A 16,140-nucleotide genomic window follows, 5' to 3' on the forward strand; every position below is an offset into this window, starting at 1 on the left:
GTAATTCACTTGTTCTGGCTGGTTGCATTTAGGAGCACTTTGTGACAATAAATAAAATAAAATTGCACATATAATCATTCCCCACACACCCACAAATACATGTAAAAGTCAATAGTTATATTCAGAGTAACTAGGCCTATCACACGTCACCGGAAGGACACTTCGTTACTTGGGATGAGTCCTAAAACGTGGAAATCAGTTAGCATTTTAGCACGTCCCCTCGTCTATGGGCTTTTGAATGGGTTTTTGGTTATATGGCTGACATAAGGTCTGTGGTTAACAAAAGCTCAAGACAGTTTCATGTTTTATTATACAACATTAAATATGTCAGTAAATACCCCAGTCGTGATTTCTTTAAGCTTTTATGTCTCTTAACAAAGACCGGTTGCTAACAAGCGGCTCAATGACGCTACAGAGGTTTTCGTGGACGTTAAACGTCATCACGCCAAACATGAAAACCAATCCAGCCGGCCTGTCGCGGCAGCAGTGGTGGTGCCGACGCATGTTCGTCTGGCAAGAAAGTTGGGCAAGGCACTACAATCACACATACTGTATGTGGTGGAAATCTTTGTAATGTGAAAAACATGTTTCTTCTGTTTACCTTGCTAACGTTGTGAGGAAAGATACAGAAATCGCTGCAGTGAAAAACAGTTGTAAAATCCATTATAAGCCGCTGTGCAGTGTTTTGGCGTCTGACAAGTCTTTACATTTATTAGTCTGTAACTCAGATGATGCAACTCCTGCACTGTATTTCAATGTCTGACCGGTAACACCCTCACAAATGCAGTCCCCTTCACTGTTTAAAACACAGGGCATAGGCACGTTGAGCAGACTATGGGGCTTGTCTCTTGTGATGGAACTATAACATGTGTTTACACTAAAATGTGTTTTTACCAAATGTAATACGATATCAGCCTCCCAGACAGCAGTAATGGCTTTACTTCATCATCTGCAGACTATGCAGACGTATGCAGATGCTGATAATGAGGCAGATGAATAAACCTCTATGAGCTCTCTGTGGTGTGTCACTGTGCTGTGTGTTTTGCCTGGTATGAGGCACGTCAGTGGCTGAGCTGGAATCAGATGACTCACATCACAGGGTAGGTTGCCAGGTGGGACACTGCGGCTCACTGTGGCGCCCATTTAGCTTGAGGCGTTCAAATACTCACAAAGTGAAGACTAGAATTACTGCTTCGCGGTCGTATGCCTCCGCCACTCAAGACTACTTTATCCAGAATCGTAAAATAATAATAAATAATAATAATAAAGTTTGTCATCATTGCTGAGTGAACTCTTGAGCTATGGCACAGTGACCTTGACCTTTGACCACCAAAATCTAATCAGTTGGTCCTTGTGTCCAGGTGAACGTTTGTACCAAATATGAATAATAAATGATATAATGATGGGGTTGATGTCAGAGGGACACACACAGGGGGATGGTCTGAAACACATATGGCCTGGTATTGCTAGTGAGGGGCAACCATTGACTTTATATATCTGTCTATTCTTTGATCTACAGCCTCTGATTTACACTGTCTACATATGATAGGTTATATACGTTATATACGTCACAACATGAGCACCTTTAATTCCCCCAGTCACTTCCCAATATTGAAAAATAACTTCAGTTGGACAAAACATGAGAAAATATTGTGGGAGGATGACAAACATGGGAGGCGTGTGAGAAATTTTCATGTGTGGCAAAAAGTAAACAGTGATTTGTGTGTGTGATGGTGATGGAGGAGGATTCAAAAAAGGAAAGAAGAAAAAAAAAAGGGGGCTGTTCCTAAGTGACAGCGCTGGAAGGGAAACTGGTGTGGGCACGCTGATGGCAGGGGAGGCTGTAGCTCTGTGTGGGGTCAGTATGAGGGTGACGGTAGTAGCAACCAACACCTAGCAACGCACAGGATGAGACAGAAAAAGGGGGAGGAGGGGAAGGGGGAGAGATGGAGAGAAAATACAAGCTTGGAGTGTAGCACTACCGAGGATAAAAAAGGATGGGAATTAAAGCGAATAAAAGGGGAATTATAGCTCACTGATGATCTTTTTTTAGCTAACCCTGCTGTCTTCTTACTCTTATCCCCGACACAGAAAAGGAAGAAATCAGGGGGAAAAAAAATCATTTTAAAGAAGTGATTTTCTATAATATACTAGTGGCACCAATTATAGAGTCAGCAACACGTCCTTTTACACAGATGAGAAACCTGGCTGTTTGTACTCCAAACAACCTGTGATCAAAACGGCCCTCACTGCACCAGAATAATGGGCTGCACTTTAAACACTCACCTCTTCATTATCATGTGATGCCAAGCATGGAGTATCTGGGAGAGCTATTATCAGTCGAGCTTTCTGAAAGTGCAGCTGCTATTTGTCTAACCTCATTCAGGAGCCTGTCTGTAAGTACACACTCTTGGCTCTGCACTGGGCTGCCTCATCAGCTCAAACCGCGTCCATCTAATATACGCTGCATAGATAAATGAGATTATGAAGAAAGACCGCTGACAATGGACCAGCCGGAGTCAGTCATCTACACTACTCAAGGTAACAGACCTGCTGACCTGCTGGTGCGGTAGCCCGAGAGGTCCCTGAAGATGATTATGATGAAGCTACAACATGTTAAGTCGCTCATTATCCATGTGTTCAATGACAGTAGATTTACTTTCTTGACTTTTCCTGGTAATTCTTCAAAGAAATATCAAACTAATCTAAACCAAAAAGTGATTAGATAATATCTTTTATTGGCTGTGATGAAACAATCGTCACTACATTTCAGTTTTGGATGGTCCTGCTGATTTCATTTTTGTGTCTTGGATTGCTCAGACTGCCACGTCATGAATGAGAAAGTGTAAAAGCAGAATTTCAAATGCTTCCGATATTTTACTCAATGGAACACACACGTGGAAATTAATTTGCAGTCATGAGTTCAAAATTAACCAAAAAATAACTACAGCAGACGTCTCTTGCTTCTGGTTAATGTGATTGCATTAGTGTGATTTTATTTTTATGACTTTGGAGTGCTGACATCAAAGGATTTACTGCTATGTTTGCTGCCTGTGTTGGCACATTAGAAAGTTTACCATGCCATGTTGCAGACAGAGCACAAAATCCCATTTATCCGTCCTGTATTTACCACAAGGTCCAATGTTTATACTTAGGAAAAATCCGCTCTGCTACTCTGCAGACTTTTGAAATGGTGGCATTAAGAATATAAATGCCATTGAGAACATTAAGAACATAAAATAAGACACAGCTTGAAAAATTGCCTTTATTTTCTTCTTCTGTTGAGTGTATGTGCTGCTTTTGATTGCTATGTTTTTTTTCTCTCTCTCTTGACAAAGATAAGGTGGATTTCTGGTATTTATTTACATTCTGGTGTCATGAGCAGCAACTACTCTCTGAGCCAAATCTAAATTACTTCATGTCCTTGTTGTGTGTGTTCAGTTGCTTTAAGGGTGGAACTGGCACAATAACAAGGTACAGTATATTGATAACACACACTGTGTCTTCAACACCGATGTTGCATCAGTTTAATCACTGAAATAAAATGCAGGTTTGTTGACACTGTTTGCCATCAACTTCTTATTTACCCTTGTATTCTATTTTTCCATTGCCTCCCTGAAGCTCGCTTACACTGCCAGCTGTTTTGGCGTTATTCATTACAACTGAAGCACTGTCACTGTTTATGGCTTTCATCTTACTGGAAATGGCCTGTTTGTGAGTCGCTGAGTTAATTACACATCTGCACTTCACACAGCATACAACGTGTAGTTTTGAGACAAACGAACCCAGGAAATATCATTTAGCCCACAACAGCTGCATAAAAGTGCAGTTTGCTGAATGTGACAGCTGGTTGTTATTGAGGGACGTTAACAAATAATAGCACTACATTTGTCTGTCTGTATTAAAATGCAATTGCATACCTTTTTTCTTTTTACACTCATATGGCCTTTTATTGAGGGAAGCCTTAAAATTCGATGCTTTTTAAGACTTTTAAAGACCTGCAAATACCCTGTCAATCCTAAATCAATAGTTGCAAGGTCTGACATGGATTACTGCCTACAGTCCATTAGTAATCTAAAGACTCCTTGACTCAGCTGTGGATGTGCTCATTTGTCTCCATCATGTTAATCTGCAGTGTGGAGTGAATCGACGCAGCACTGACAACATTACTGACTGCTGTGCTCTAAACGTTGCACATGAGTCATTATTACACTGTAGGAAGAAACTAGGCTGCTCAGGGCATCTGCTACACAAACACAAATCTATATACCATGTTGGTCAGTGACGCCCTGCAGGAGCTTGGGTTGGTTGTTAAACAGACTATCATGTGTTTAAGATTCCTGCAGCAGCCAAAGTGTTAGTCAATGGAAGCCTTTGCACTCTGACCTTTCTGGTGAATGTGCTCATGGATGTACAGTACATCCAGATAATATGTTAATAAGATATGACTTAACATCATTTATGTAGTGACGTCTCATCCCTACATGGGACTCTTCAAGTTACAGTTTGTCACTTCCCATGTGTGCTGAGTGCGCAACGCGTTTCCAGACTCAAATAGACGATGACAGAGTTTAAATAACTCTCACACCAGACAAGGATGCAGCCACAATTAACACAGGTGTCTATCACTTGCAAAATTTGCAGCAACATGGAACAAGGAAATAATAACATGGAAATAATAACCGCCACAAACATTATGTGAGAAGACTCCTGGCGTTTGAATATATATTGGATCTAATGGTTCTTTTTGGCTCTAAAGGGACTTTTAATGTTTGTCTGACACTCAAGTAACAAGTGTTTTAAAGTTGTTTCTTTTCTAATGGATGTCCTTAAAAACTCCTTAAAACATCTCGGAACACTTCAATGTGCTGTAGGTACATCAGAGCAAAGCACAAACTTTGATGCTGAAGGTTGTGAAGACTGAAACTTTGTAAATAAATGAATATACTAGCGGTAAGAGAGTGTGCAGGAATGTTTTCTAGTAGATGTGTAAGGGGGAAAAAAAATCTCTAGGGAAGTTGTGATGTGACCTGCAACACTAAAACAGCCCCACAGAAAAGTGCCGCTTCTTGGAGGTTTGGAAAAAGCACTGAGACAAGAGAGCAAACCAGCACAGAGAAAGTGTATGGGCTTTGTTGTGAAAAAGCCACAGCAAGTCTCGTGTGGCAGATATTAGCATTAGCTTAGTGTAGGCTATCTAGGTTTTAAATGAGGTTCGAAGTTGGTTTCAATCTTAAAATCAGTGGATTAATGTTACACCGAGAAAGGGTTTGGTGATGAGCTGAAGACACATGGTGCAGTGGTCTTCAAACCTCTGACAGGCATCCATAAGGTCAACGGTATTTTCCCTGTATTGTGACTATGATTAGAAAAATGAGTGGGTTTCATCGTACAAGCTTTCAACATGTTTTGTAGAGAAAAAAGAATAATCAAAAGCGTGAGAGACAGATATTCAGTTTGACAGCGCAATGTTGGAGACAATGACAAATCTAAATCCAATTTCATGAAACCATGTATCAACGTGTTCAATGGGCAGTGGGTCAAAGTCAGAGGAGGAAAGAAAGAGACAGGTAGACAGAGAACTTAAAATTACACCGCCGATAACACTGGGCTGTTCCTATGTTTGCGCTGTGGATTTTATGCTTACATTGAAAAAGCTATGGTAGATAGTTTTGAATAAAGATGGTAATATGTTCCTCATGTGCTGCCGACGTGACACACCCTGTCTAGACAAACGATCAGCCTCCATTTTTTAATCCTGCACAAGTGCACAGGATGTTACAGTGACACACAGGGGAGATCTCTCTGCTATTTAATAATAGCACATGACTTAACAATTAACTGCTGCTGTGGTCACTCTGGGCTCTGAATGTAGAGTTTATTTTCTAAATCTCAAGCGGCCACCGAAATTTTTAAGCACTCCGTGCTTGTGTCCTCACCATGTTAGTGATCTCTGGGTATGTGGACTCCACCAGCACCCCTCGGTTGGTGGAAACATAGTCCACAAGCTCGTTGAGCGTCGCCCTCTTTATCTCCTTGCTCTTTAGATCGATCACCGAGTCGAAGAAGTCGAAGAGCATGCAGCACTGCTGGAGTTTCTGGGTGAACAGTTCCTGCTGCTCCGTGGAGGGGGCATCTGAAATCACACAAAAGGAGAAAATACACTGATTATCAACGCTTATATATAGAACGCAAAGAATGTAATGCTCTGTGGAAAGAGATTACAGATGAGACAAGCAGGGTTGACAACTGCAACCCCGAGGTGGTGTGACTTGCTTGTGCAGAATAATAGTGTGAAATCTAAGGGAGTGCATTTTAATTTTGCATGTGTCATGAGCGATTTTTTGTGTCCCCGGCTAATTCTGGTTGAGCAGGTCTAAAAACATGACAACAAAACAACCTCTTGATATTTTTTTGCATAATATTACATATCCAAGACCGACAAGCAGACAGACACAATACACCAGTGTATTTTTCCACACAGAGGCAGCCCAGTCATTCTCGGCTTTGATTGTAAAGCCTTTTATGGATTAGACGGTGAGTGCGTTCAGGGTTATTAGAGCTGTCAAACTTGACCCCAGCTAAGCTATAAACAGTGTTTGGCAGCCGTCCAGAAACGCGGTGACACACTGTACAGTGATGTTCTGTTCCTACACAGCAGACGCTCGTGGCTGCAGACACAAGACCCTCTCTGTAATGGTAGCGGGAAGACGCAACTAAAGTGAACTATCTCTCAGGTCTGATTAACGACACCTCAGGAACCCTACACCCCAAAGGTTGTGGGGTTACGCAAATACAGATGCCATCCATGACGCTTGTTGACACTGAGGTACATTCGCGTAGCTCATTAACATTTATGTCTCAATGACACATTTTTGGGTGTAAATTAAATACAAATTTGGTTGTTTTCTACACTGGTAACTGTCTCCCATCTCTACCAGAACTTGAGTCACATGATGTGAAGTACAGCTGAACAATTATTAAAAATATTATTGAAATCGCAATATGGCCAAGAGCAATATCCAAATCACAAGAGCTGTAGTTATTTTTGATAAAAGGTTTAATGTGTCCTAACATAAAAATAAATAAATGAAGCATTGTGGTGCCACAGAGATGCACCCGGCCTACAAATACATATTCTTCAGATGTAAAGGAACATGCTTGTTTGGTGCAAGACCGAACAAAAATCCCATCATCATCATTTCTATGTTTTTTTCAGAGAAAGTGAAATGCAAAAAAAGACAATTCCAACTGAAATCGTGACTCATTTCACTGTCGCAATATCTGCCAAAATAAATCGCGATATGATTTTTTTTTTTTTTGCATGTTGTTCAGCCCTAATGTGAAGTAACTCCCTGTGAAGCAGTTCTCAATACACTTACAATAGCTACATTCACCAAGTGTATGTACATATACATGCACTGAAACTTAAACAGCAAGTATTTTGATAAGTGATTAATCTCGTTGGTTATTTTTCAAGCACAAATTGTGAGGACCTGCTGGTTTTTGTTAACCAAAAGTTTCCGTTTCTGACTTGCAATTCAAATATGAAACTTTTCGATCGATCGTGAAAAAAAATATTTCTCGCAGCTCTAAAGCACAAAAACACACTTGTGCGTTTACACTCTACTCCTACAGAATGTGTTTTTAACAGTGAGAGGAGAGAAGTGAGAGGGTGAGAAGTCATGGTGCGGTTTCTTATTGAGCAATGTTATGTAACTGAACAGGCATTACCCCATAAAATGGTGTGGCATGGGGACATTGCAAAGTGAGGCACAGCTGAAAAATGTTCACAGCTAGTGAAAAGGTTCCAATGGTGTTGACAGCTGACGAAGGACTTACGCAACTCAACTCCATAGGTCAAACAACCGGCTTCTGCACTGAGTGAGTGTAATATCTGAGTGTAAGTAAACCACAGGGACTTGTTATCACACTTCTTTGCCTTAATGCCAATTTTCCAAAGTATCGAATCTCCAAGGATTCCATACTGAAAGGGCAGACTGAATACCAAGCTGGGACAAGAAAGGAGAAGGGCCGTGATGCCCCTGTGGCATGAATGTTGCCGTCGTTAATATGACATATGGGTGGCTCACATTTCTTCCTCGTCAGTGGCATGTGGAAGATTTTCATAGGGCTGGGTGTCATATCTTTGGGCAGACATACTGGATTCAAACCTTCAGTGTTTTCTTGGCAGTGGAAACCACATATTTTAAGGCCACCTACAGGAACGAGACGATTGATACTGTCTCTTAGTAAATGTGAAGCTATAGCCAGCAGCCTGTTAACTTTGAGACAGGCTTTCTCCCGTCTTGCACCAACATTGTTGTTTTTACATTTTTGCACAGGTTGACTAAACAAGATACAACATGTTAATTAGGCAGCTTCGAGTTACTGGAAGTGTTTGTTTCCTCTGGACAGAAGCAGCATAGCTATTTCCCTATGTTTCCAGTGTTTATGCTAAGCTAAGATAAAGGTCTCCTTGCTGTAGCTTCATATTTACTGTAAAGATCTGAGAGTGATATCAATCTTCTCATCTAACTCTCAGCGAGAAAGCAAATGAGTGCATTTAGCAAAATGTCAAACTGTTTCTTTAAGTCTAAGCTCTGAAGGTTTTCTCTGTAGATCATAACTATATTTAAACTATATATTTATACTAAAGCAAACTCCACAGTTCCGTCATGAGGAGTCATGGTCATGCAAAAATGACAAACACGCCTCCCTTGCTGTTTCAGAGAAACAACACAGGCAACATTCAAGTTGAGTTCTCATACTCAACGCAACTGGAGAATATGTTACAAATTTTATTTGTCTGTATCCTCCAGAGAGGAGAGATGGCCGGCCTTGCCAGTTACAGACATGCAGATGCTTTTCCCAATGTGAGGCTATTTTTGCCCTTCAGATACATATCCTTCAGTGCACAAACTCCTCAGGGTGCTTAACATGGAGGGAAAATATTTCCATTAGGACGATGAATCTATGTGTGAGAACAAAGAAAAGAAAGCATCTGAGAGATCAGATAATAATTCCAAATTAATCAAGCTGCCAAAGATCTACATGGATTCAGTTTCAGAGCAATAAATGGTAATGTTAATCTGAAGGAGAGAACAGGAGTCCTTCACTCCCACATGAAGTGCTTTATCTTGGATTCACAACACGGGAAGGAAGACGAGGCATCACATTTAATCTCTATGTGCTGCATGTTCTGAATGCTGCATCTTGCCAAAAAGCTTCAGGAATCACTTATACTATTGTCCGGATGCAAAAACATGCAATTTCATGACCACACAAAACCATGAGTAAGGAAGTGGCAGCGTTCAAAGGAGAGAGATAAAGCACAAGATCTATAATAACTCCTTTGATCTGCACAGTGAATAATTCACAAATGGTCTTATTGTGTCGCCGTTAATCTCTGCAGGTATTTGTGTATTTGCTTTAGCCGAACTTCTGTATCTCTTGAGAATGAATGTCTCTACAGAATTACTGTGGCACTATAACAAGAAGAGCGCTGGATTATATAGTTTTCTAGGTAATGCCAAACCTTTGAATATCTTAAAGATGAAATGACCTCAAATGACACAGGAAGCACAGTGTCTCCCAAACACACCAAACAAGCACAAAAGCCATGAAATAACAACACGCTAGTCCACTGTAATAAAACCTAGATTCAAAGGGAAGTTGAATTTTGTACAAAGGGTTGCACAAGTTTGCGACTAGTAATCACCCACAGCGTTGAAAACTTTTCATATACCAGTTTCATCTATGTTACTATTAGTGGAATAAGATCCGTGGAGAATCTCACACACACACACACACTTACATACACACACACACACACACATCTATAGACTCCCAAAATACACTGCAGCCTGTTCTGTTGAAAACCCCCGATACTAAAGAAACATAGCAGCTCATCTGCTCTGTATTTAGCAACACCAGACTCTAGTTGTTGTCGAGCACTGTCATGTAGAAACCAAATGTTGCACAAGCTATTCAGTCATGATGCTGGTCACATTTCTCTGCCTATTGTAAAGAGGTGAATACCACAATGGTTTGTAGCTATGAGACAAACACTAAGTTGGGATGATTGCAGAACAAAGGATGTTTGGAAGGATGGACACTTCACAATTCTGTTGTTATTTCCAAATCCTATAATTATAACTTGCTGAAATGCACCAACTCTTGTTCATGTGTTCACATTAAACTTGTCTCTTAATATGAAGGAGAATTTGAAGGAGAATTTCTGTTGGAAAAGAAATCAGTTAAAAATGCAAGATTTTAAGAAATTTGCACCTCAGTATCATTGACTCCTATAAAAGTATTTGAGAGTGGTTTCTCAGAAACATGCACATATATCGCACAACAAAATCCAGATTTTGTGAGAAACAGGAAATATGAATTCATCTCGACAACCACAGCACTGCAAAGACTGTTCAAAGAACATGCTTGGTTAATTGTTCAATTAACCACATGCAGAGAAGCGACAAAAACACAATAAAAGAGTGAAGAAACTTAAGGCAGACGCTTCTACACAGGGCATGAATGGTTTGTTGAGTATGAGAATGATGTGAGTCATAAGCATTGACCAGATCTCAAGTCGTTTTGACACCTACAGGATATTTTGGAGGGGTGTGTTAGACAGCGCTCTCCACCAACATCATGAAAACACTGAATGTGGGAAAATCTTTTGGAAACTGTTCTGGTGGCCGCTACAGGCCCAATATCTAACTGACACACTTTAATCTGTCCTGTATCATTTTGCTGTGCAATAAACTTCTCATAGCTACTTCTTATTATTATTATTTTTTGCAACAAATTTACACATAATACCACAAAGTGACAAAGCAAAAGCATATTTCCATCAAAATTTGCAAATGTGTTCAAATTTGAATAGGCAGTATCTCTTTAAACCCTTTGCTGCGAGGCTGCAAATTCAGCAAGAAGACACATCCTGTTTCTTCTAATCATGACCGAGAACCCAGTGAAGCCATTTTGAGATGTGCGTACAGTCAGGGAGAGCAAACAGTGACGGTATTGGAAGGAAGGAGGAAGTATCGTGCATTAAACTGCACAATTACATGGAGCGGTGGTTTTAAAAAAAACTTCTCTTCTGAAAATGTCTATAGATAAGCTAAGTACAACCTGCAAAAGCATATTGTATCTATATGTTTGCTGCCCATGACTGCATGAGCATATCCAAAAGCAACCAAAAAGACATTTCTATAAACTGTATGGAGTTCAGACAAACATATTTTACTGGACATGATTTAGAAAGGTTAAACCTGTCTACATATGGCCCTACAGTTCACTATTTCTCCCAGAGCAACAACAAAGCCATGAGGTCTGAGGAAATCTCAGCAGCCCTCAAAAGTAGACAAGCATCTGGACAAAAGTATGAAAAAATTTACCAAAGCACAATTTTCCAGGATCCATCAGTGTTTTCCTGGTGCTGATCATGAGCCGAACTCAGCACCAAGCAGGTAAGGCTCTTTGCACACTGGAAAGGCATAAAGACTGTGCACAAATGTAGATGCAAACTGCAACGGGCAGATTTATAACTAAAATACATACTTCAATTATTATTATTATTATTATTTGTTCAGAAATGTTGTATTGTTCAAAACAGTAGCCAGGCATTTCAGCATAAAGTTAAAACACCATCTGCATAATAACTGTTGAAACGTGTTGCGTGTGAACAGAATTCAACACTGTATATGAGTCTGTCTGACAATAACTGCAGTTATGCAACCATTTTCCATTTTAGCATCCCATGTTTCACTGCCCCGGTGACTGATGTGTTGTGGCCCGGATAAATTGTGTTCTGCTGCTTTCGACTGCAACAGAGGGCAACAGTCATGGAAAACAGAAATAGGTTGCATTTGTGGTGATCATACAGTTTTTTTCTCAATACAATGAGGTTTGCAAGAGTTGTGTGAAAATTTGCAGAAACATTTAAGTTTAAAATTTATTAAAATTAATAAAATGCCTTGCTTTTATTAACAGCCTGTTGTGTTAGACACAGATATTAAATCTACAAAAAGATAATTCAGAGCTATGCCAGTTTGATAGTGTGCAGCTACAGTAAAGTGTCTGACCTGTATTTGCATTTTGATTACCAATGTTCTATTACAACAGCACTTTGCATCACTTTTCAAACCAAAACGTGGTTATACAGAAGAGAAGTACTGCCGCAATATATAATCCTGTTGCAAACTGTAAGGGAATGTGTCAAATCTCAGTCTTAAGACTTTATTTCAACATAAGTTTTTCTGACAGTTTCAGCTGAGTCTTTCCCTCTAATGCTTTGGTACAACTATAAGGACAGATCTGCACTGTGCACATGGGAAAAACTCTCACCATGATGGTAGAGACACTGATGGTCTTGACCTATTCACAGCTAAACATACAACAAACATATTTATATCATACCTCAGAAATCCGAAGCTCGCTCTTCTGCCTGCCCTTTCGGTGCCCATCAACATTTCATAGAACTATAGTCAAGCAGAAAGAGACCAAAACAAACTGAGGGAAAGTATGCAGGTCAGGTGACCTCGCAACAGTGACAGATTAGTCTTACAGCCCCCCCCCCCCTCCAAGACACAGCTTTTAGTTTGGTTAGACTTGCTCACTCAGGTTATACTGCCACATATTAACTTCAGGGTTTTTTTAAACATACAAAGTAACAGACTCTTGCATCAATGACCTGTAGCTCCACATCTGCTGCTTAAACAAAGTTAATAACCAACGTGACTGATGTACACCGAAGTAAAAGTAAAAGCACAGACCTAAAAGAATAGATCCTTCAATTATGGCTGGTTTAAAAGCAGCACTATGGGATTCTTCCATGGTCACAGCAAACTGCCACCCAAATATTTTAGGTCATTGATGGTTAAAGGTAAAATAAGGACTGTGGTTTAGGTTATGATCTGCCAATCCGTAAGAGAACGAATGAATAATCTTTTTAGACACAGCATTTCCCTTATATAGGCTCTACTTGGGCGGCCTGCCCAGGTAGATTAGGACCCGCCCAGATAGATAAACACACTCGGCTTCATCTTAGGTATCTCTTGAAGTGGAGACTAGAGGCTTCTCTGTGCCCAGGCGTCTAGGTATCATCTACCGATATCCTGCAAGTGAGGCATTTAGGGGACATCTGTAAATTGTAACCTGGGTTTCATTCTCCCCGTCTAAACTGCATCTGCATGCACATCAGTCATACCCACCGCCATTAAATTCTCAATCTGTTGGAAACACTGCAGAAACCATGTTGAAGGAATTGTGAGGTGCCTCAATATGTGCAGAATATGACTGGTGAGCTGTAAAAAAACAGGAGTGACAGCATACTGTAGACTAAATGTGTCCATTAATGCATGACAGCAGTGATGTCACACAGGTCACACTACAGCTGCTGAACTGGTTGGGTAAGATGCTACCAAACATACAACTTGGTTTAGACGAGTCTCCACAGTTGTTTAGAGTGAACATTAGAATTAATGCTGGCACAATATGTCACAACCTGCAACCAGAGAACGGCCTAAAGAATCTTGAACTGATTTAATGTAATCTACACTCAGAAAATATTAGAGAAGTAAAGAAAATATTATGGGTAAAGTCAATTTAACGCACAAAGTATTATATGATTTGTGAGCAGATGCCAAACTGGGCAATGCAGACTGAATGCAAAGAACCAAAATGAGGACTGCCATTTAGAAAAGACTTGAGACTAAATACAACAACACATTTTTACTTTACAATGCATGATAATATTTGAACTGGTAGTTTGTGTTTTACATTTTCTTCAAACAAAGCACTGTAACTGCACCACAATTTAACATTTCTGACTTATTTACTTACAGAACAACACTATAAAAGTGAGTAAAGATACAATATCACATTTACACAAAGCAATAAAACTGATGAAGAAGCACTCAAACTCAAAGATATTTAATTAGCAATCATGTAACAATAGAATAAAGAAGCAAATCCTAAAATTTCAGCTTGAAAAGTAAATCAAATGATTGTCTGATTATCAAAAGAGTTGCAAACTAATATTCTGTCAACTAATCAATTAACTGACAAATCGTTTCAGCTCTGCAGTTTGACTACATCTAATTATTGCCCAGGCTCAATAGCTAAGATAAGACAGCGAAACTAAAATAAACGCACTTTGGTCTGTAGGTTTTGTTTGGGTATAGTGAAGATATTCTTTGAGTAGAGTCTTACAGTAATGGCAACTATCATGAGAACATTAGGTTAAAACAAGTTAAAGTCACTCCAATGTCAACTGTTATCCTCTATGAGGTGACATTGTAAGGCCTATAACCATCAGGCTACCCAACCCTGAGTTAAACACTGGCGTAAATGTTAAACTGCAAACAAGTAAAATCCCCCAAAAGGGGACAAGATGGGGGAAATGGAGGCAATCATGGCAGTAAACTGCATGTTGTTCTCAGGAAATCAGCCACTAGCAGCATGGTAATAAGAAACAGCTGTGGCTAATAGGTTTGTTTACCTAACTGAGATCTTCAACAGTTAACTCAGCATCGTTCAGACGTTTCTAAATCGTGTTTATATGACCTATACTATTCAGAGGTAGAGATGCAACAATTAATAAATTGGCTAATTGAAAAATAATCTTCAATGATTTTGATAATTTCTTAATTGTAGCATTTTTCCAGCAAAAAAAAAAAAAAGTCCAATTATTAGGTTCTCTGTAGAATAGTTTCTAATTACAAACCTATTCAAAACCAAAAAGACGTTCATTTAAAGATGGACACAGAAAGCACAAGTGAAAGGCAGTCAACCAGACCGCTTTTCTCTATCCAAGGATGAGCCAAACATGAAAGGGAAAAGAATCCTTGGAAATAAATCAAACTCTTCAGGGGTCTGCTTCTATTTTAGACTTTGTACTATGTACTATGAGCAGTGATCCAGCCTGTCACAGAGAAACCACTACCCCTGTTTTACTCCCATTACCTCTGTGGGTTACTATGAAACTTGAGCATGTGTTAGTGTTGCTGAGAAAGATGAATGTCAGACGATCTGGCCAAGAGAGGTCATAACTGTACTTGGAAAAAGGGTGAATGATACTGGTACACTAGATGCCCGGCATATTCCTATTTCTGTCTTGGAAAGTAGATTTCAACAAATCGAGGTCTATCTTCACGTCATTGGCTCGTCAATCCCAAATGGTCTCTTTTCAAGTTGCCAGCAGCTACTGTTTTTATTTTTAAATTAAAAAGACAACAGAGACCAGCCACAAGGTGGGCGGAAGCACAAATGACACGGGTTACTTTTTGGATGGGTAAGGCTCTATATTATATATCAAAACAAAGAGAACAGGGAACGTTCACTTAGAAGTTAGTAATTGTCAGTGTCAGTGTGGAGCTCATTTGCTGTATTGCAAGACTTTATGTCAAGTGTTTAGAGTTATGAAATTGGCAGTTAATCAATGAATTATATGAACAGAGCTGCAAAGACTAGTCAATTATTGGGTGGTCAATTGAAAGAAAATGAAACAAAAACTATTTTGATCATAGCTTCATCATTTGGGTCATGTTTCGAGCAAAGATGCCAAATATTTTTGATGGGTTCAAGGTTCTCAAATGGGAGAATTTGCTTTATTCTTGGCCCTACATATGGTAAATTGAACATTGTGGGGTATTGCTGATTGGACAAAACAAGACATTTAATGACATCACCTCGTCACAGAGCAGTTAGCACTAGGTATGACCAGTATAAATGGCACACTGTGAGAGATATGCACCGTTATACGGATGTGGCTGCATCCATATTCTGCTTTAGCATATATTTCACTTATGTGTCACATAAAGCGCATCAATGCAATTTACTGCATGTCAACAAGTGAGCAAACGCTGCCTTTTCAGGATAAAACACATATTTGCATACTTATAAAAGACTAGTGATGAGATGAAGAAAGGCAGGCCCCAAACTTTCATGAAACATGTCTGCATGCGTGATAAATGTTAGAGAAAGCGCTTTGCCTCCGACACAAGTAGATTTAGCTTTGGTGAGGAAAGAAAAACCACAAAGAAGACATTCTTGTCTGAGTCACCATTTAGTTGCTGAAACATGGCATAACTGTATGTCAAGATGTTGATATCTAAATGGCAAAAGAGATGG

The 16,140-nt window shown here is 39.7% G+C and overlaps 1 protein-coding gene across 2 annotated transcripts in view; it reads right to left on the reverse strand.

Annotated features, from left to right (window-relative positions):
- The window catches only part of ppp2r5a (protein phosphatase 2, regulatory subunit B', alpha isoform), a 38,562-nt gene that overhangs the window by 14,777 nt on the left and 7,645 nt on the right, over positions 1 to 16,140 (reverse strand). For both annotated transcript variants that reach the window (XM_023415038.2, XM_087176296.1), the window contains exon 2: positions 5,940 to 6,136. In XM_023415038.2, the coding sequence (XP_023270806.1) occupies positions 5,940 to 6,136 (197 nt within the window). The remainder of the gene's footprint in view (positions 1 to 5,939; positions 6,137 to 16,140) is intronic.

The sequence above is a fragment of the Seriola lalandi genome, unplaced genomic scaffold (genome assembly GCF_002814215.2).
Source record: "Seriola lalandi dorsalis isolate HSWRI2012SDOR001 ecotype SW California unplaced genomic scaffold, Sedor1 jcf7180002054544, whole genome shotgun sequence".
Lineage (NCBI taxonomy): Eukaryota > Metazoa > Chordata > Actinopteri > Carangiformes > Carangidae > Seriola > Seriola lalandi.